Source organism: Fistularia commersonii, chromosome 25 (assembly GCF_037954325.1).
Source record: "Fistularia commersonii isolate RoL2024-O1a breed Wild chromosome 25, RoL_Fcom_v1.0, whole genome shotgun sequence".
NCBI lineage: Eukaryota > Metazoa > Chordata > Actinopteri > Syngnathiformes > Fistulariidae > Fistularia > Fistularia commersonii.
This window is the reverse complement of record NC_141308.1, coordinates 9,442,608-9,463,925: the sequence shown is the minus strand read 5'-3', so window position 1 is coordinate 9,463,925 and position 21,318 is coordinate 9,442,608. Positions and strand designations below refer to the sequence as shown.

Sequence of the window (21,318 nt, the reverse complement as noted above, 5' to 3'; positions counted from 1 at the left end):
TCTTATTGCACCTTTTAGAAAATGCAACTTAATGATAAGGATGGTTTAAAAAATTCCCCCTGGAAAGTTAGAATTCTATCTATTATCATCATTTTTTCTCTTTGAGTTTCAAAAATCAAACTAAGTTTTCTTTTTTCTTCACACACGACTGTTGTGCCATTCGCCCCACAAACAACAGCATTATCAAGTTTGCAGATGACACCACCGTGGTGGATGTCATATCAGATGATGATGAGACCCACTGCAAACAAGAGGTCCAGCACCTAACTCAATGGTCTTCAAACAAAAACCTCATCCTCAACACAGGCAAGACCAGGGAGATTGTTGTGGATTACTGAATGTCCAGGAGAATGGCACATACTCCCTCCACTTAAATGGGGATACAGTGGATACATCTCATCTGACCTGACTTCGGCCACTGGACCTTCACCCCTGATGAAGAGAGACCAGCAATGAATCTCCTTCTGAGCTGAAGCGAGCTCGGCTCTCCTGTCGGCTGCTCATCAACTTCTACGGATCAACAATCGAAAGCATCCTCTGTCTCAGCGCTACAGTATGGTATGGTGGATGCACGACACAAGACAGAAAGGAACTGGCCCGGGTGGTGAGAGCAGCAAAGGGCATTGTAGGCTAGAGCCTTAAAGAAGCCCAGATCACCTGGATCTGGGCTCTATCTACAATCCCCGGATGCAGAAGAGATGAGATGAGAACAACTTTATTAATCTCGAAGGAAATTGTTGTGCCAGAGTTTCAAGTAAGAAGGCCAGGAACATTGCAAAGGATCCCTCCCACCAGGGCAACAGCCTGTTTGTGCCGCTCCCATTAGTAAAGCGATACAGGACAATGAAAACCCACACATCTCGGCTGAAAAACAGTTTCTGTCCGAGAGCTGTGAAAGCGATCTCTCCCCCAAACCCTCCCCCCTTTGCAAGCTACCACACCCCATCCCCCAGCAGAGCACACACACTCACACCTGAACACTATTCTGTTAAGCCACACAGCGTTCAATGCCCCCCTGATGACACCCACTCCATCCTCAGATCCCCACAGAGACAATCTCACACCCATCTGACAATCTCACACCCACTACCTCTTTGCGCGAATCTGCCCTTCAAACTCATCGTCATATTCACTTCACCCTTCATGCCGTCTTGCTGCTAAATGTATATCCAACGTCCTTCTTTATGTACTATTCTCACCGCACCGTATAGGTCACGACAATTAAGATCTTGAATCTTGAATTGAATTGAAATTTATAAAGAAATAGATAAATAAAAAAAATACAAAAAAAAAAGCATTTTTTCTTTTTTTGGTCAGTTTTACAAATTTCAGGTTAGTAAGACTAAAGAAAAGTTTGTGCTTTTATGAATAATAAAGAACTTAATGGAAGACAAAGGCTTCAATGAAAAACCATTATGCCAGCAACTCCTACAAACTCCATTTAAAACGACACCTTTTAACATTTCATTAAATTCATCAAATTTGAAGTCGGCTGGGAACATAAAATCACAAAAAAGCCTAATAATTTGTATGCATTATGTTATTAGTGCTGTCAAATAAAAATAAAAAAATCACCCCAAGGGCTTGACCACTGAATGCATTTTGAAGTGGTCTCGGCATTGAAATATGTTTGATCATTCTCAGTTCCTTGTGTCAAGGAAAGTAGATAGTCCTTACAGTATCCACTTAATCACAGTTTTGTCCAGAGATATGGAAAGGACGCACAGGAGGTCAGGCTGATTAAGGATAGAGAGGGAAATTTTCTGACAGATGATAGAAGAGTGATGGGAAGATGGAAAGAGTACTTTGAAGAGCTGATGAAAGAGTAAATGAAAGTGAGGCAAGGGTAGAATAGGTGACTAGTTATATCATAAAGTAGCAGATTATAGTAAAAGTGAAGTGAGGAAGGCATTGAAGATGACGAAGAGTGGAAAAGCAGTTGGTCCTAATGATATACCTGTGGAGGTGTGGAAGTGTCTAGGATAAACAGAGGTTTCTGGCTCAATTATTCAACAGGATCTTAGAGAGTGAGAAGATGACTGTGGAATGAGGAAGTGTTATGGTACCCATTTTTAAGAATAGGGAGGATGTGCAGAATTGCGGCAACTATAGAGGGATAAAGTTGCTGAGCCATACAATGAAGGTATGGGAAAGAGTAGTGGAAACTAGGCTGAGAATGCTAATAGAGCAGTACAGAGAAGGTTAGAGAGAGCTGCATTGTGTTTTTGGTGACCCAAAAAAAGCATATGACAATGTGAAAAGAGAGGTATTGCATGAGAAAGTCGTATTGCATGAGAAAGTCTGGAGTGGCAGAGAAGTATGTTAGACTGGTGCAGGACATGTATGCTAGGTGTGAGACAGTGGTGAAGTGTGCTGTAGGGATAACAGAAAAGTTCAAGGTGGAGGTGGGACTTCATCAGGGATCAGCTTTGAGCACCTTCTTGTTTAGTAGTGATGGACAGGGCGACAAAGGAGGCTAGACAGGAATCTCCATGGACCATGATATTGTGATCTGTGGTGAGAGCTTCGTTTGCTGGCGACGCCCAGGCACAGTGAGGCCCCTGATAATTTCAGCTACCTCGGCCACCCATGGTGGCCACTGGACAGTCATATCACACTCCCCAGCTCCTTAAACAAGGAGAGTAGCACCATGTAGTGCAGTTCCCTTTACCATCTCTCTCTCCAGTGCATATTCCATGGTCAGTCAGGGTGTGGGGAGCTAGCTAGGTGTGAACACACCGATCAGGAGGGGAAAGTGCTTTGACAAACTGATCACGTGGCAATTCGGTTTGCACTGTGTTGGGCATGAGCACATATGCCTGCCTTGTCAGCCCTTCAATATCATTTGTCAAGGACCTCAGTGATTCCCCTCCGCTTCTCTGTCGTCCGTGTAGCTCTGATCTCAAGAGCACTGAACGAAAACGCTGCCCCAAACCCTGCCAAAAGCACCCGTAAGAGTGCTGATTTTAGCCCTCACTCTCGGGTCTAAAAGCAGTGGGCAAGACAAAGCATCGTCTGCAAGACAAAGGGTGAGCTGGAGGGCTTTTTGATCATCAGACCAGCCACTTGCATGAGCTAACAATTCAAACTGAGCATAGAGAGCAACCCAGTCCAATTTTCCAGCGTATTGAAGTCTTATTCCCATCAGTTCTCTCAGTCCATGGGCGCTGCCATCTTTGTTTATATCCTGGCATGTTGCGCTTCACCCTTTGCAAACCTTTCCAAGCCCACCAGCAGTCGCTGAGCAGGGCTCTTCACTGAGCGCCGGTTCACTCTTCACCTCGGCGGTGTTTCTGAAAACAAATGTCATACTGTCGTCCCCCCACCGGTGTAGAGCAAGCATACCTGTCATCCTTCCTGCTTGTCGTGTTTTAATGAGTTCTGAAATTTGTAAAAAAATATATCAAGGAAATTGTTTATGTATATATTTCTTCATTAAATAAAAGCAGATTATTTCAAAAATTGTCATCACAGTAGGTAAGAAAGGAGCGTTGCCATCAAATGTATCATCACTGAATAAGCCAACATCCATAAAGCATATGCCTGAGGTCTTAGAGAATTTATTTCCCATGTAATGTAAAAGCACTCAACCTGCAAATTTCTGCTCTTTGATGAAATCCGAAGACCTCGCCTTCATGACCTTTTCACACCAAGCCTTCATCACAGATGATAAGTTGCTGTTTTTACAATTGAGTACAAGCGAAGACATGTGCACTTCCTCCACAATTCTATTAGAAGTTGTGTCAACCAGTTATGCACAGCTGAGCAGGTTCATGATGTCGCCCTTGTATTTGAAATAACATGATCCTTATGCAGAAATATCTCACATGAGATTTTCATCGATATGATTGTGTTGGACAGATCATCAGTGCTGGTTAAGAAGCCTTTATCAGAGGAGTACAGATTTATTACCCAATCTGAAATTGAGTTGAACTACAGAAACGTAATTATCGAAATCTGACCTTAATATTTGATTCACCATGTAATTTGGATATCTAATATGCAGTGACCATTTTGTATGAGTGGGGGGGGGGGAATTGCATTGTTACTTGCATTACTTTTCTATAATCATATCAGTCAGTTTGTTCTTTTTTGCTCTTGTTTTTTTTCCAAGGGAAATTGTGGATTGAAGGAGTGGATGGTGTGTCAAACAATGTTTTTTTTTCCTATAAGAGACTGTGCATATAGTGGTAATGGTATCCTAGCAACAGAGACAATTCCCCATTAAGTCTGAAAATTGGATTTCCTAAATAAACATGTATTTTTAGATTGTGCCATGCCATTACTGAAAATTGTATATAATCAAAATTCTTACAGTTTGAAATACTTGGGACATTACAACTTTATTTATGCTCCCCATAATTTTCATCCTCAAGAGGCCTTGAATCATTCAATCCACTTTTATACCATAGAACCTTGAGATATTTTACATGACATGAATGATTTCATGTCCGATAGGAAGTGAGCCCATTTAAGGATTCTCATTACATAAATACAATCTATCTATGTGCTAAAATGGGACTGATGAGAGTCAACAATGTTTGGTTTTGGTTACAATTCTTTCCAATGGATTTATCCAAAGTGTACCAAATCGCAAGGTATTGAACAAATAAAGTTTTGAAAAGAAAAAGCATAAAATAAAATCTTATCATCAGCTATGGATTAAAAAACAAAACACTTCAAAGTTAATTTGGTGATGGTGATCAAAAAGGTTGTATTTTTGAGGGTCGTCATTACATCAATGATGCCATTGCTAAACTATACCAAGAGGCAAGTGTTGATGTTTGTTTTCCTCGACCTCAGTGGAACTCATCATGAGGTCAAGAAAATATGCGGGGGAGTACTTGGGACCTGGAAAAAATAAATTTAGAGATATGAGATCCAATTGAGGCCACAATACAATTTGAAAAGGGAAGCGACGTGGTTCCAGTGTGGTAAAACTGAATAGACCAAAGATACACTACAATAACTGTATTTCCATTCGGTGCACTCATATCATATTATTTCATGCATATAATGAGGTGGATGCAAGAATAGAATATCAATGAATAACAAAATTGAAATTCAAATAGAAAGTGACAGCACAAACTTGAGTCCTATTTATGAGAAAAATTCCAAAAAATGTTTGCGACCCACAAATGTCCTCCTTGTAATCAGAATCGATTTAACTATCTTGAACTAAAACAGCTTCTAATAACTTTGTTTGCCTTGTTTTCTATTTTCTATTTGAAATATTTGTCATGATAAATGATGGCGTAAATGTGGCATATATGTGCATGTAGCAAAATATCTTGAGGTATATGATCAGTTAATACACACACACAAAGGTTTTGTTTTTTTTTTTTTTTACAATTTGCCAGACAGAACATAAAATGTTTGATAATTTTGAAAAGGAAAACAAAAAGTGATGCACCTGCATTATTGGACTTTAATTTAAGTTGATGGAAAGCAGCCGGGGGTGGGGGGTCTTGTATTGTTCTGGGAGAAATAACAGACTGCGTATCAATATTCCTGATGCACATCACTATATTTGGAAACACAATTCAACTGAATGGACATAGAAACTCTCAAGGTATTGTGTCTAATTCCGAGTTTGCAAACAAAAGAGTCTCTTTGTAGAAGATGATTTCATTACTTGTGTAATTGGATTCGTCAGGACATGTTAAGAATTAGACTAATTTCGGGGTAAGTTTTAGATGGTAAATGGATGCTGTCCCATCTAAAATCCATAATGCAGATTTAGTAGTCCTCTTCTGTTGATGAATAAGTGAATGTTGTTGTTTTTTTCATTTCAGATTTATGTTTTGGTTCTTTCTCCTGCAGAATATTTGTTTTCATTTAAAGGGGAATGTTTTGAACGGTGTAAAATCACTGTTTCTATTGCACCACAGAACAGTTTTAGAAATGTTTGAATGTCTTTGCTTTGTCTTTTTACTCATTATTATTTAATCTAATTAAACAAATTGCTTTTAAACCTAACCTGAACCCAAATAGATTTGCTGCAGCACTCAGCATGCATCACAAAATTCCAACAATACATGAGGTAATGGTGAGCAGTGGCTGACAGGGGCTTTCTATTTCTTTATTAGCTCTATCTCCATCCGCTTTGCTTTTGTTCAAGGTCTTGGAAAAAAAATGATCTCGATGTTAGCAGTATTGGAAAGTTACCTTTTTCATCACAACTAAAGCGGATTTCTGAATAACTATAGAGAATATCAGATGACCCGGATTTAATTAAAACCTGCACCATCAGCAGGTAGAAAAGAGACAAGCGACAATGGGAGGAGTCACTTAATAGCAAATCCAGTCAACCTGACATATATCAGTTTCTAATTAAAGTGGACAGTGTTCAGGTGTTAACTGTTCCAAAATACTGAGGCGAAAAGACATTCAGTAGCAAGTAAAAGTAAAACAAAGTATATTTCAAGAATTACTGAGGAACATACAGTATAGGCAGCAAACAAACTGTCTTAAGTAAAAATACATATTTTGGAGATTGCATACCATATGAACTTTCCTTAGATGACTGTCCCTTCCAAATTATAGCATTTGAATATTGTTGGCCATTGAATCTGAGCAAATTATGATAATTTTCAGTCACGTAATAGGGAGAGATAAAGTACATATTAAAAGTAAAGCTTTTCTGTACACTTAAATTAGCACCTTTCAAGATCATTGTTTACAATTATTAAATCAAATAAAAAAGACATAATTCAAACATCATATTATTATTTTACATAAAATATCAACCATGTGAATAAATATCCCCAGGGTATTTATTGGAGTCGAAGTTTAAGGTAGCACTAAATTTTCCTCAGCACCATGCCATTACGGCGTTGAGACCTGTTGGACTGCAGCAAAAATAATTATCGGAATTATCATTTTTTGAAAAAGTTGTATGAGCTTTACATAAGGCATTTATGCGATGCTCATGCAAAGACAATATTCATGACCTTGAGTGTGTGAAAGTGTGGAGTAAAACTGTGCAGTCCAGTGATGTATTTGGAGATACATGGCTCTCACAGAGCAGCCTTTTTGAGCATTTGAAATGCGTCGGGAAAACCAAAACTATTTAACACTATTTATTTTGTTTGTGTTTTGCCTCAAGTCATTTATTTTGCAATTTTCTCTTCTTTTTTTTTTTTCTTTTTTTCTGACTGGCACAATCCGCTGTCCAATTGTTCAGAGAGCTCTCTAATCCAGCCTTAGATCTGAGTCGTGCAGCGCGGCCTAATAGGATCGTAGTATTAACAATAACACCAGCTGTTGCGGAGCCCCCTGTCGGCCGACGGGAGAACTGTCGGCGGGGACGGAGAGGCAGGGAGGGAGGTGACTGACAGGGATGAGACAGAGATCGAGAGGTTGTCAGTGCGATGCTTTCAGTCTCATGTGGAATTACTCAGGAAGCAGCTTGTCGCAGAGGAACTTCTGACGGGCTCTATTTTTTTGGGACGACTACTTCTTCCACCTTACTGTCCACCTCCCTCAGTAAACCGAATCCCACGTCTTCCCTTTCTCTCGTTGTTTCCCTGTTGTCTCCGCTCTCGACCCCAACCCTCTCCTTCGTCGACTTATATTAGCCTATCGTGTCCCATCCGCGACATCCAGGGCCTTGCTTTTTGTTTGGTTTTTTACTGTGGCTGTTGGCTGCGTACCGGCTATCTATGGCTGAATAAGTGGCATAAGGGGGGCTGCACAGGTGGTATTCTCTAAGGGGGGGTTCGTGAAGTTGCGGTCAGGTCTGGGACAAGCAGCAGGAGGTGGAGCAGGAGGATGGCAGTGGCTCTGGATGAAGTATGGGGGCGGGTGAAGAATGTCTGCAAGCAGAACGGTCTGCTCATCCTGTCTGTGCTGGCCGTGGTCATTGGCTGCTTGCTGGGATTCTTTCTCAGAGGCAAGCAGCTCTCCGAACAGGTCAGTCCGTGAAATCGTGACCCCTGATTACCCCACCAACACGTTCACCCATTCACTCATCTTGTCTCCCCAAACAAGTTTCAGGGCTGTTGCTTCGAGAAGAGACATATTTGTAATAACCAATTCCCTCATCCGTGGGTCGCTTGAACACACACATGAGCATCCATCGCTGTCCCCGTGAGAGTCGTAGGTAACGTTATTGAATTACCCTAAAAAACATTTACACACCCGTAAACTAAAACCAAAGTATCACAATGTTGTGTTATTCAGAAGCTGGGTTTCATTTCGAATTTGAAATCAATGGCTTGCATTGTAGTGGGTTTAAAGATCACACCTCCGAAGACCAGAGCTGTTGTAGGGCATCTTTGAGATTTTCTTTGCTTTTTGGGCTAACTGGGACCCGATAGGTCTAAAAACTAAGCATCATCTTTTGATGTGATGTGGTTTTTGAGAAATATTAGGTCCAAATACCGGGAAACTCGGTCTGAATACACACAGAACAAAATAAAATCAACCCAGACTGCTAGGTGAGGTTGATGTTTTGTGGCCTCTCAAAATGCCAGAAGTAATGCATGAAGAAATCAGTAAGCTTGTAACAGAATAAGGATGGCGTGTAAAAGTGTTGCAGTTCCTAGCAGTTAAGATATAATGAAATGTCAGATAATAATCCTGTTTTTAGAATGTCAAATAACACTTCATTTGTCAATGAGATGCGTACATCCTGCTGCATCCATGAAAAAGGATTGCCAGTGGGGAGATTAATTGTCAATCACTCCCATCCAGGCATCCAGTCAACAATATACCATTCCTGTTTTTTTCTTATATAATTCACAGAAGACAGAATGTGCGGTGGATTAAATAGTTTGACTTCAAATAGATTCCAGTTTTATGTTGATAATCAGAGGAGCCTTCCTGCGATAATCGCACAAACAACTGTTCGCAAGGGATGAAATGAAAATGAAAAATCAGATGCTGTTCATTTCTTGAATGAACATGTGCCACTGCAGGGATGCCGGTTTAATGCACTGGATTTAATATTGAATGATATATATCTGCTAGCCGTTGCTGGTTGACAGCATGTTACTTTTGAGCATTCCCTGTGATGAAACCTGCGTGCAACGGGTTCCCTTTTCAAGCAATTGACTTGTGATCTCGAGACAGTCTTAAATATGATCTGGTTACATGTAAAATGACCAGATGCATTTGCAGCCAATGGTATTGCTGCAAGATATACCATCATAATACTGATGGTATATTTTGGTGTACTAAAACACTATGACTTAAGAAGACTTTTATTCCCGAAATAAAATATGGCTTCCTGAAGAATATCGGCCAATGATCTAGCTAAATTTGATTCATCATTTCCCTTGGCTGCCGATTTACCATGCGTCGTCTGAACGTGCACTTATAGACAGGCGTAGAGTAAAAAATAGAGCAATGTAAAGGCAAAAGTGAAAAGATTCATTTTGTGGGAGGTTCCACCGGTGGCCGGTGAAGAGGAGATATTTAATTTGCAGGAAATCTGAGCCCTGCTTCTACAAAACAGCTGAAAAAAAGAGCCTCTGGGCCTGGGTCAACAATCATTTCCAGAGGCGGGTAAGAGCTCTGACTTTATTTAGTACAAATAAGAACTTAGGAAGTATAGACGCAGTCCTGTTTGTTTATGAAGTTACTGCTACAAAGGCCAAGATTAACTGTTTTTGAAGAAAATACTGGTGTGCTTGGTACTCTGACATCACGGCCACACAAATTTTTATGGCATTTTTGAAGTGCTTAACATCACTTATCAGATGTTTGAATTGAAGTAGTTAATCTCTTTCCATTTCTTGTTCGATCACATTCAAAAAATTGATCTCTTTCTAGTTTATGAGATACAGAAACATGTTATTTGAGCATGCAAATAAAAATTGGTCCCTCAGCCTTTACATAACATTTGTGAACGGAGACCCGTGAGTGTGTGTGTGCGCGTGTGTGTGTGTGTGTGTGTGTGTGTGTGTGTGCGTGTGCGTGTGCGTGTGTGTGTGTGTGTATGGTGGTGATGAAAAGCAGTGGCTGAGGGAGATAATGTGAACTACTATTCTACCATTGGACAGTAATTGCTCAGGTCTGATATGCCAGTAGAAATGTAAACCAAATATTCAAGCGCATTATTGAGTGTGGATGTAGCTTTTGGTAAAATAAATGACTATTATAAGACCTTTACTTATTCATTTACGCAACTTTATTTTGATATACGACCTTCTCTGGTTTGGAGTGCGTTACGTCACTGTGACAGCTGACATAAGACGACACAGTCTTCTAAAACTACTCTAAAATTGAAAGAAACATGAGGAAAACAAACTCTTTTGGATGTTAGACTTAGCAGACAAAGTCATGGACCCACCGGTCAAAAGAAAAAAACAGATATGCTCCCAAATTCACCAGTTCATCCGCTCATTATAGACTTATCAAGTAACGATTATCTGCGTCATTGAGCAACTCGAAATAATAATGTAAAAAGAGACAATTCAATACCACTACTTTTTTCCATTAAAAAAAAAGAATTACACGAAAGCGAGGGTTTGGATCTGTCACAATGTTTTGAGTGTTTTTGTTTATCCAGGATATTCCTTGAGGCACTGGCCGTTTCTTTCATGACCGAATAACATTTGTGCTTTTTGGTGTGCTTATCTTTACATACATATTTTAATGACCATATTTCATTTGTTTGCTTGGCAGTTTTTGACACAAGTATTTCTCTAGTGATTAAAAATAACAGTCACAGTTAGTGTCAATAGCAGGACACGGATAATTCTCTGTAATTGTTATTGTCAAAAGGTCAGTAAGCATTTTATTCTACCTTCTTTTTGACAAAAATTGAGAATGTCAAAGGAATTTTAATGGCAGACAAATACAAATAAGAAATAAAACAGGGAACTCATTACATCACTCAGCCATGATCTTCAGGAGGACTCTATCTAGCTCTGCTGGAAGCTCTTTTGCTTCTGCGCAAGATGAACATCATCTTCATTAATTTATTTGTATAAAAATGAATAAATGACATACCCAGAAGCATCATTTTAATGAGATGGGATTTGACATTGTGGCTACAATCATATTGACTCCCAACCATCATCTAAAATATTATCATAGTAAGGTGGGCGTTTTATTTGATATTATCCCGACAAGAAATTGTAAAGGAAAATTTAACAGAAATGAAGACACAAATGTATGCAATGTTGTATCACATTTTCCAATAATCACTGCATGTGATTATTGATCATACAATCTGTATTTTGTTTCGTATAAACTAAATGGTTACAATCCTTGAAGCAGGATAGGTTAAAATGTGCCTCTGTGAACACAGTGACTTGAAGTTTGTGCAGTGTACAGCAAATGCCAGGACCTGGGGACAGCTGTGTTTGTCCTTCCTGCACAGAGGCAGTACAAACCCACACACACACACACACACACACACTTTCCATGCACATAAACACACACGTGAATACTTTTAATACCTCACTCATAGACTTAGAGAAAACAACACAAAATGCACAAACATGCTTTCTCTACACTCACAGCCTTTTCCCCCTAAAAGCTTCCTCGCTCCAAAAAGCTTTTACTGCTTAGTCATCTCACCGCACAGATGTGCAGTACTTAAAGTTCATCTTTCACTCTTTACCTTTTCTGTGTTTTGTATTTCCACTGGCATTTTAGCTTTCTGTCTTTCTCTAATTGCAATGACATTTTTGAAATGATTTGCTCACAACATCATAAATTAAAATAGAATTTCGACAACTTAATTTTTTTAAAGGCATACTCACGGCATTAGACGATTATTTACCAGTATCAGTTGGATCCTTTTGTTATGTTCATTGACTTCTTCTCTGTACACTCATGAGGTGTTACAGTGGGAAAGATAGCGGAACAATAGTACAATTTTAAACTACTTGCCATAAAATAGACCAATAATAAATCTATTCCGTAAACTATCACAGTCCAGTAAGGTAAAGCAAAGTGTATGTGAAGCTTCTTAAGCACTGCCAAACCAGTAATCCTTGTTTCGTCAAGAAAGAAAAATCAGATACAGTGAATTCCCGCGTGACAATATTAATGTTTTTATGGCTGTGGTGCTATCTTTAAGAAGTGCAAACATGCTTACATACTGAAATGTATTCACTGTTATATAGGAGATAAACAAAAATCAACTGCTATAAAGGTCAATAGTCATACATTGTGTCAGTTGACATTTCATGATTTTTTTCATTCCCTACTCACACTGTGTCAAAAATAATTTAAAGAACACTGGCACTCATGTAGCGGTTTCCCCAAAGAGGAGGAAGTAGCTGCCTGCTGACAGCGAACTGAAAATAGTTTTCATAGCTAGTTTTTCATCATTTGATAAAAAAATGTTCTTGTCAGCCCAGTACACAGATAAAGCTAGTCACTCTATTTTTCATGCATGCTTGCTCTTATTTTTTGGATTTATTCAAAAAGAACGCCGATGGTCCTGACCAATGTATCAGTGGAAAATCTGTATGATTTTTGGCATATAGAGAGATCCCACATCTAAAAACCCCAGAAAAAGACGTCGAAAAATATATTCCATACACGCAGTGTTGAAAAAATTTAGATAGTTATAGAGACATAACTGATATTATCACATCACTGAAAGTCCTCATCAGCAAAGCGAAAGCTGAATATAGTATCAGACTGATGTGGAAAGCAAGAGGAAGTTTTGGAGGCTCACATGCTTTTAGATGTAAATGTAACAGTGTGTTGAGCAAGGTCAGTCTGGATAATAAAAGAGGACATCATTAAAAGCAGCAGGTACTGAAAACCAGAACATTGTTCCTCCCACCGTCTTTTATATCTGCGCTGCAGCATTAGGGCTATCATGGATTCTATGGTTTCTATATTTGGTTCTGTCTAGTTTGTCCAGAATCTCGTCGATGTATACATTGTTTATACACACACGGTCTTTATACATATGGCATATATATTCTGTATGTATGTTAACATAGATATATATTCAATGTTCTATTTCACACTGTTTTTTAAAGTGTTTAATGTGGGTGTATCTTCAGCATCAAGTGCACATTCTAATCTACTTTGTGTACATGTCAACTTTCCACTTCCAAATAGTCATGTGTTCCTAATTTACTTCAAAAATGTGCCCTTTTTTTAATGTGACACTGTTTTTCCTGTAAAAGAAAAGTATTTATTTTGAAATAATGAACATAAAGTATGGCTGTGCATTGACTAACATGTTTGAAACATGTACAATCAAGGGTCACTTTATTGGTCTGCTTCAGTAACACCCTTTTTTAATAAGCATGGAGCATGTTGTTGGATTTTTCCAATAGAAACTCATGCAAAATGATTTTGTATGAAAATGCTCATCTTCCATATTTTCCGAAATTGGATGCAAACCAATGCACTGCGGTAAATTGAAAAGTTCCACAACAATGAGATACTTTCACCAAAACTTTGACAAGCGAATGAATCTTCTCATTAAGCAAACTGCATAAATGCATGACTAATGTGACGCATGTGTATTGTGTGACTCTGTACACAAAAGCTTCAGTGTGAATTTTATCTTTCACTTGCAGGAGGTCAAATACTTCCAGTTTCCTGGAGAGCTGCTAATGAGAATGTTGAAAATGCTCATTCTGCCTCTGGTTGTATCCAGGTAGGAGTTCCACACACCCCCATAAAACACAATTGCCATTTGTATTAAATGTGCTGCAATTTCGAAAAAGGACATCTGGGTTACAATTAAAACCACACAAACAAAAAAATGAAAAAATAAAACATAGAAACACATAAATGAGCGCTCTTGAGAGAGGAGCTGGGATGAGAGAGATATCTCTATCATCACTGAGGATAGTAACATTGCCAACGTAAATTGCAGGTCAATGACAGAAATTAACAAATGCATCACCCCTAAATGTGTGCGGCAAACATCCATCATCTTCTTCTACTCTCAACCAGCAGGCTTGACACATAAATAACACATTTCTTCCTTATTTTGCATTGCATGTACAATAATCTATGTGGCCCAGACAATGCCAATGCAACATCCACGTGACTTTGCATGGTGATTAATTTAGATAAAAACCTAGATGAGATTTTTGCTGCACCCTATTACCTCTGTGGACATCAAGGATTAAAGAACATTGTTGATAAAAATGTAAATCTAGTGCCCTTTTATAGCTTTGGATGCAATCTCAGGTGCACCCCGCCCACAAAATTCTCTATTTCGACTATTTTAGGCCCAACGCTCTCGGCAGCCTGCATGAGGTCAGTGATGCTCGATGTAAAAAAAAAACAAAAACAAAAAAGTCCCAAAACAAATCATGCAAACGCACGGGTTACATGCAGGCTGCTTTGTGCAATAAGCTACTTACAATCTATGCACCAGCAAAGACTGGATGAGAAGTTAATCCATCCTCCCTCCCTCTGTCTGTCTGTTCTGTTTCTCTGTATCCGAGCCTATGTGCGCTGCGCTTGTTGATTTCTCACTCTGTTTCAAATATATGAAATATCAAATCCAAAGAAAAAGCGGTAATAGTAAGCGTGAGTATGTCTGTGTGTGTTGGAGTGCATGCATGCTGCTGCCTGTCCATGTGTGTGAGTGTGTATGTGTGCTCTCATGCTCATTTGGCCCAGTCTCACAAATGTAGAGCAGGAGATCACTTGAGTACAGGTCTACTGCCAAACGTGAGGCACGTGAGGGCAAGAGACATTAATTACAACTAATCTGATACAGCACATGCAGGCGGGGGGCCAAACATGGCCAAGTTCAGCTCACCAGTTGAATACACAGGAATCTAAAAGCGTTCAGGCTTAACATTTAACTTGTTCCCAGGCTGCTGTGGCTCCTGTTGAGTCCTCAGAAAAAGAAAAAAAAAAGTAAAAATCACACACTCAATGATCCTGCAATAGAGGAAATATGGGGTAATGAACATGGAAGGCGTGTTACTTGACAGCTGATGGGTTTGAATGGCTCACACCTCCTGTCAAAAGTGATATAAGGTAGATCAGCATGTCGTTGCAAAATCTCTCCAGAAGTGATTTTAAGTCTACATGTTCTCCCTTCACCAAATATTAAGCTGCGCATCTCAATTGTGAAACCCACACCGGCTGCTTGGTATTGTGCACGGTACAGTAAGGCTTATCTAGGGGTGAAATATCCACCCCAGGCCTATAGTCTGCCTGTCCCCATTTTTTCCCTTCCAATGCCATCTGCGCAACAGCCAAAGCGGAAACCAGATTATCCCATGAACTCGTCATGCAGAATCAATGGCCGTTCCCCTTGCAGCCTCCTTATGTTCAATATTTGTTTCATTCATAGTAATTAAACGATTGGATGGTGTGAGATTTTGAGAAACTATTGGATTCATTTATTTCTTCACAGCATATTCATTTTATTAAGCTCTCAAACTGGAAACTCAAAGGTTAATAATATGGTAATAATATGCCGGTATGTCTCTCCATTTACTCTTTCCTGTGTTGAGCAACAGGAGCCACAGTTGTACCTGTGCATCATTTTGATTTTCTGATTTCCGAACTCTATCTCTGAGCCTTTTCTTTATCTGCTTCAGCACAGCAAGGACTACACACCCCAGCCACCATACTGCAGTTCTCCGTATTTTCCAAACATGCAGACGAAACAAAATAGATTGTTGGAGATTTTAACCAAAACATGTCTATGTTAATTGGTTTACTGAAACTACATGAACAAAAGCCAATAGTTGAGACCAGAGAATTGGTTCAAGATACAAATATAGAGAACAGCAAAGCATTTGAGAACATCCGGGTCCATGAGATGGGCAAGACACCACTTTCATCTCCTGTGACGCATCATTTAATTTCAGATGAGGTTCATGTCGAAAGGTTAAATAGGCCAGACGTGAAGCTTCAGGTACCTACAGCTTAATGCTAACGCATAAATCTGCCTTAAGTACTTCCTTCCATCCATCCATTATCTATCACTTATCTTATGCCTCAAGTACTTCTCCAGCCTAAAGACCAAAATCAGACCCATCTATCCTTATCCCCGTATGTTCAGCAACAACACGGAGAACTGTAATATATTATTTCGTCTGCGTCCCATCTTAAGGAGGAATATATAAAGAGCAACCTGACATCTTGACTGTAATGCAGCTTTGGGAATGTAGCTGTGCAAAATTGTTTCCACTGTTTTATCTGAGGCATCAAAAAAGTTTCAGGTTGTTTTCAGGCTTCTGAGTGAAAGGGTTTATGGGCTTATGTAGTCCCATAGTTGCGTTTTTTCGGTCTGTAGAAAGAAAAGCTAGTTGTGGAGTAAGCTCCTGTAGGAGGAGCACTAATAAGCAAATACAGCAAATGCAACAAATCTTTATCACAAATATAGGCTTAAATTAGTATGACAATGGAAACGGATTATCATCCATATTTGCTTATTACATGCCTAGTCGGTTTCCCACAGCAGCAGCACCCCTTCAGTTCTTGCTAGCTGGTAGCCAAGTAGCATGTTATTTCCATATTCAATATTGTGCTTTTATATTCACAGTTCAGAAAAATGGCAACGGTGTCATGTATGCGGCAGCGGAGCGGCCGCTTTACAGACGTGGTAGAAATAATGATGTGATAAGTGCATCCTCCGCCTTCTTCTGTGCAGAACAAGCAGTCTCAGATGGGGAAAACCCTGCTGATTTGCTGTGACCGTTTGCCTGTGCAATATTTATGGTATTTTTCTAGACATAGGAAGATGCTGGGTGGTATTCTCATATCTGTGACAGCACCGGATGTCATATTTGTAGTCTCAGCCACATTTCCAGGTCATGATTTCTCAACTCTGGTGGTTGGAGTGCAGTTTTTTTGTTTGGTTAAAACCAGCAGGGGTGGGAAGGGCAGCTTTTTCCCACCAATGGTTCATCCCAACCTGGTGCAGAACTGAACGCTTCAGACACAGACATCAGACTGTGCAACAACACACAACTCTGACCGGCCTGAGGTGCATCTGTGCTGCTTCCACAATCTCACTACCTCACCCTTTCACATGTTATACCCTGTCATTCTTATCCTTGTTGGTCCCAGCCTGCACACATCCTGCCTATTTTGGTTTATTTAGTTTATTCTTGTCATTCACTCTATTTACATTATCGTTTAGTTCTGGCTGTGTATTTTTCACCCTTACTGTTCCTTTATGTTGTCCATTATCCCTGAATTTGTTGTTGCTGCTGTCTATTTACTCATGGATGCCTTGCTATCTTCTGTCCCTCTATTTACATATATATTCATATTTATTTGACTTTTTAATTTTTTGACATTATAACTGTTACACTGCTGTGACAAAAGGAATTTCCCCGAGGGGGATCAATAAAATTTATCTTATGATATCTTAAGATGCTTTCACATGTGTGAACCCATATGTACACAGCATCCTGGGTCTTGACACATGATTGTACATTTTTCGTTTTGTCACAACTGCATCTTAAAAACAGTCTTGACATTTAAAAATGTGTTTTGACTGCCATAAACGGGACATTGATCTGATTTAGACAAGCTAATATAACCCGGAGGAGCAAAGGCTGGAGGGCCGTTACAGTTTGTCATGAATGTCATGCACTGGTCGTGTCTGCAGAGCCTCAGCCTTCTCATTTTCATCTGAACCAAGGATTACTGGAAAGATTTAGCGCAACCAAGGTGCAGCAGGAAGGACTTGTAAGCTCCATATGGTCCAAAATTCCTGTAGCAGATCTGCTGCTGCTTCGAGCATACAGAGGAGGCGGTTTCATGGCAGGCAAAGCACAATAATCCCACCTTGACTCAGATATCAAAGAGACACACACATGACAGCGTGTGTCTGTCCTGTGTGGCGTTTCCTGAGGATTAGCAGATGAAGAGTAACAAAGGTGTTTTCTGCCCCTGAGCTCTTGAGAATTTCCCTGCATGGTGCTGGTTATAGGCTATTCTCATGTTATCTTCTGTGCTATTTCTGTAGCACCACTAGAATCAAATTTCAAAGCATTTTCAAAGAAATCACCCTGAATCATCCAGACATACGATGGTGTGAATTTTTATCTATCCATCGCCTGACATTTATCCTGCACCCAGACACGGGGAGAACATGCACACTCCACACAGAAAGATCCCCTTGACGGAATCACACTAGGATCCTTTATGCTGTGAGGCTGAAGTGCTAATCATTGCGCCGCCGTGCCGCTCCTGAATGGTTAAATGTCTCTATATGTGGCCCCGTGATTGACAAAGCTGGGCTGGGCTTCAGCCCTCCCACGCAAGCAGTATAAGCTTATGAATGAATTAATTCATGCAAAGGGAATGTTTTCTGTTTTGGTCTTTAACCTCCTCACTGCATGTCTGGTTTCAAGCCTAAGTGCCTCAGAATGAATACATTTAGGGTTCCTGAGGCAAACAACCATAATTTGCAATTTGTGAAGAAGAGCTGTTTGTTCATAGAGTATATTGAATGCATGTATGCCAGTTCTAAGAAATCCTCTTTTTAGCACACGGACCTGGATATTATAATTCTTTCACAGAATTTGATCAGCATCAAATGATAATACTCACCACATATATAGTTTGCGAGAGGAACCATCACAGTATAGTGTGTGACCGACACCTCTATATTTGAGTAAATCATGTTGTAAATGAAAGCAGCAGAGAGCGGCCTGTATCAGGGCACACTTTTGAGCACCAACGATTGGTTCGAACATGCTGTGCTTATTTGCAAAGTAAGAGTTTCATGTCTAATCCTGCTCTCTGGAAATGATGGATAATGTTTTCCTTATCACATAGTGGTTGTGACGGATGAGGAACAATTCTCATTTGCAGTCAGTCGGACTGAGGTCAACGCAGGAACATAATCATGTCAACCTAAAAAAAACATTTGAGTTGCATATGCTGAACAGAGGTAGAAAAAGTAAGTGTTTTTGAGTGTTACTTGATACATTATGAATGTTAGTTGGTGTGTTGTATTTTCCCTGTCTGCCTATCTGCCTCCAACAAGCCCATATGCAGCATTATTCAGACACTGGAGCACTGCAGCTTCCAGTCATATGTCAATTTGACTGCAGTCGATTGGATTTTCCTAAAAAGATGCATTTTATTGTTCCAGTTATTGTCAGGTTATTAAGGAGCATGGATTAATCCCCACTGGTTTGTTGATATCACATCCCTTTAAAGAAATACAGTTGGACCAAATCAGTCATATCAGTCCAGCGGGAAACATCTGGACAGCAACAATGAAGCGGAGATAGTTTGCCTGCCAGTTTACAGATGACTGATGTATTATTTTCTAATCCACCTGGGCTCGACTCTTTCTTTTGAACCCTATTTTATTGCTGTCAGTTAATCCCAGGCAAGCAGAGGGCACAGCCCTGCTGCTGCTGAATTTGTTGTCCAATTCACCAGAGAGGAAAAGCTGTGTATGATTTTATACTTAAGAATACACTCCTCTGAAAAAGCAAACAGACAGGCACAATTAGGTGACACAGCTTTGACTCAGAATTGTTAGTCATCCTTTGTAATATGCAGCGTCACAACTCGATGTGAGCTAAACAAGTCCCGGCGAAAAAGCTCTTGAGTTAAACCCAACAGAAGCGATTTTCATCATCACTTTTGGTCATTTATTAGAGTTAGGTATTGTAGTGAAAAATCATTTCTTAGATTTTCCACGCAGCAAGAGACCTTCCGGTGTAAGATCCATTTTTCCACATAACTTCAACTGCATTTTCCTCTCTGACAAACAGAAGCTGTCCATAAAGAAGGCCATTATCCAGAAGAGCTCTTCTTTGTGGTCTAACTGCGAAACGATTTGTTCAAAACTTTCAGGGGGGAGCAAAAGTGAGGACCAGCTGGTCATGTATTCAGTTGGCTACGGGAGAATAGATACAATGTTGAAAAAAAAAAACGTTAAATGTCCCACATATATTTGCAAGTAGAAATTATGCAGTTATTCTAGTATTATTTATATATAAATGGATGGATGGATGGATGGATGGATGGATGGATGGATGGATGGATGGATGGATATGTACATATATATATATTACATATATATGTATATATCTATATATCCGCTACTGGACTCTAGAGCAGTATAGATGTGTTCTCTGGAGTGATGAATCACGCTTATCGATCTGGCAATCTGATGGAGGAGTCTGGGTTTGGCGGCTGCCAAGAGAACGGTACTCGTCCGACAGCATTGTGCCAAGAGTGAAATTTGGTGGAAGGGTATTATGGTGTGGGGTTGCTTTCCAGGAGCTGGGCTTGGCCCCTTAGTTCCGGTGACAGGAACTCTGAAAGCCTCAACATACCAAGACATTTTGGACAATTTCAGACTCCCAACTTTGTGTGCACAGTTTGGAGTTGGCCCCTTACTTTTCCAACATGACTGTGCACCAGTGCACAAAGCAAGGTCCATAAAGACATGGATGACACAGTGTGTTGTGGATAAATTTGACTGGCCTGCACAGAGTCCAGACCTCAACCTAGTAGAACACATTTGGGAAGAATTAGAGCGGAGACTGAGAGCCAGGCCTTCTCATCCAACATCAGTGTGTGATCTCACAAATGCACTTCTGGAAGAATGCTCAAAAATTCCGATAAACACACTCCTGAACCTTGTGGACAGCCTTTCCAGAAGAGTTGAAGCTGTTATAGGTGCAAAGGGTGGACCAACATCATACTGAACCCTCTGTATTAGGAATGGGATGTCACTTAAGTTCATATGCGAGTCAAGGCAGGTGAGCGAATGCTTTTGGCCATATAGTGTACATGCCGACATTGTTACATACATATATGTATGTAATATATACTCTGTGTGTGTGTGTGTGTGTGTGTGTGTGTGTGTGTGTGTGTGTGTGTGTGTGTGTGTGTGTGTGCGTGTGTGAGAGGAATACGCAGAAAGGCTCCCCCATGGGAATCGAACCGGTATCCTTTGTGCTGTGAGGCAGAAGCGCGCAGTGTTTCTTTGAGTAATTCCCACTTCTTTTTTAATATGTTTCTATGTATGTATGTATAGATATATAGACAGTAAGAGACATTCCAACAAGGAGATGTCATCTTTTCATATATTTCCATGAGACTTGGTTGGAGTGAATTTATCGCACACAGAACGAGGCAGTTTCACTGAGAAAGAAAAACCACTACAGGAAGTAAAATTTACATTTTTTTTTTAGCTGCTCTCCTAAGTTCTGTTTGTTTTCAATAATCAAAATGAAAATGAATTCACAGAGGCCATGATTGTTTTTTGCATGTCCATCCTTCACCTCTTCATGCCCAAATACAGCATGAGGTGAACTTGCCAAAACGTTTGATATTTTCTACCAAGACTTTTGGAAAAGTAACCATGACAACTGATGATTTCCCAAAGTGTGGATCTTTTCTTTCGATGAGTGAACAAAGACTCCGACA

At 39.9% G+C, this 21,318-nt stretch overlaps 1 protein-coding gene across 1 annotated transcript in view; it reads left to right on the top strand.

Annotated features, from left to right (window-relative positions):
* Nucleotides 1-7,404: 7,404 nt before the first annotated feature.
* Nucleotides 7,405-21,318, top strand: part of slc1a7a (solute carrier family 1 member 7a) — a 36,117-nt gene continuing 22,203 nt past the window's right edge. Inside the window, exons 1-2 of the mRNA XM_086172341.1 lie at nt 7,405-7,914; nt 13,506-13,585. Of these exons, the coding sequence (XP_086028467.1) occupies nt 7,774-7,914; nt 13,506-13,585 (221 nt within the window). The 5' untranslated portion in view covers nt 7,405-7,773. The remainder of the gene's footprint in view (nt 7,915-13,505; nt 13,586-21,318) is intronic.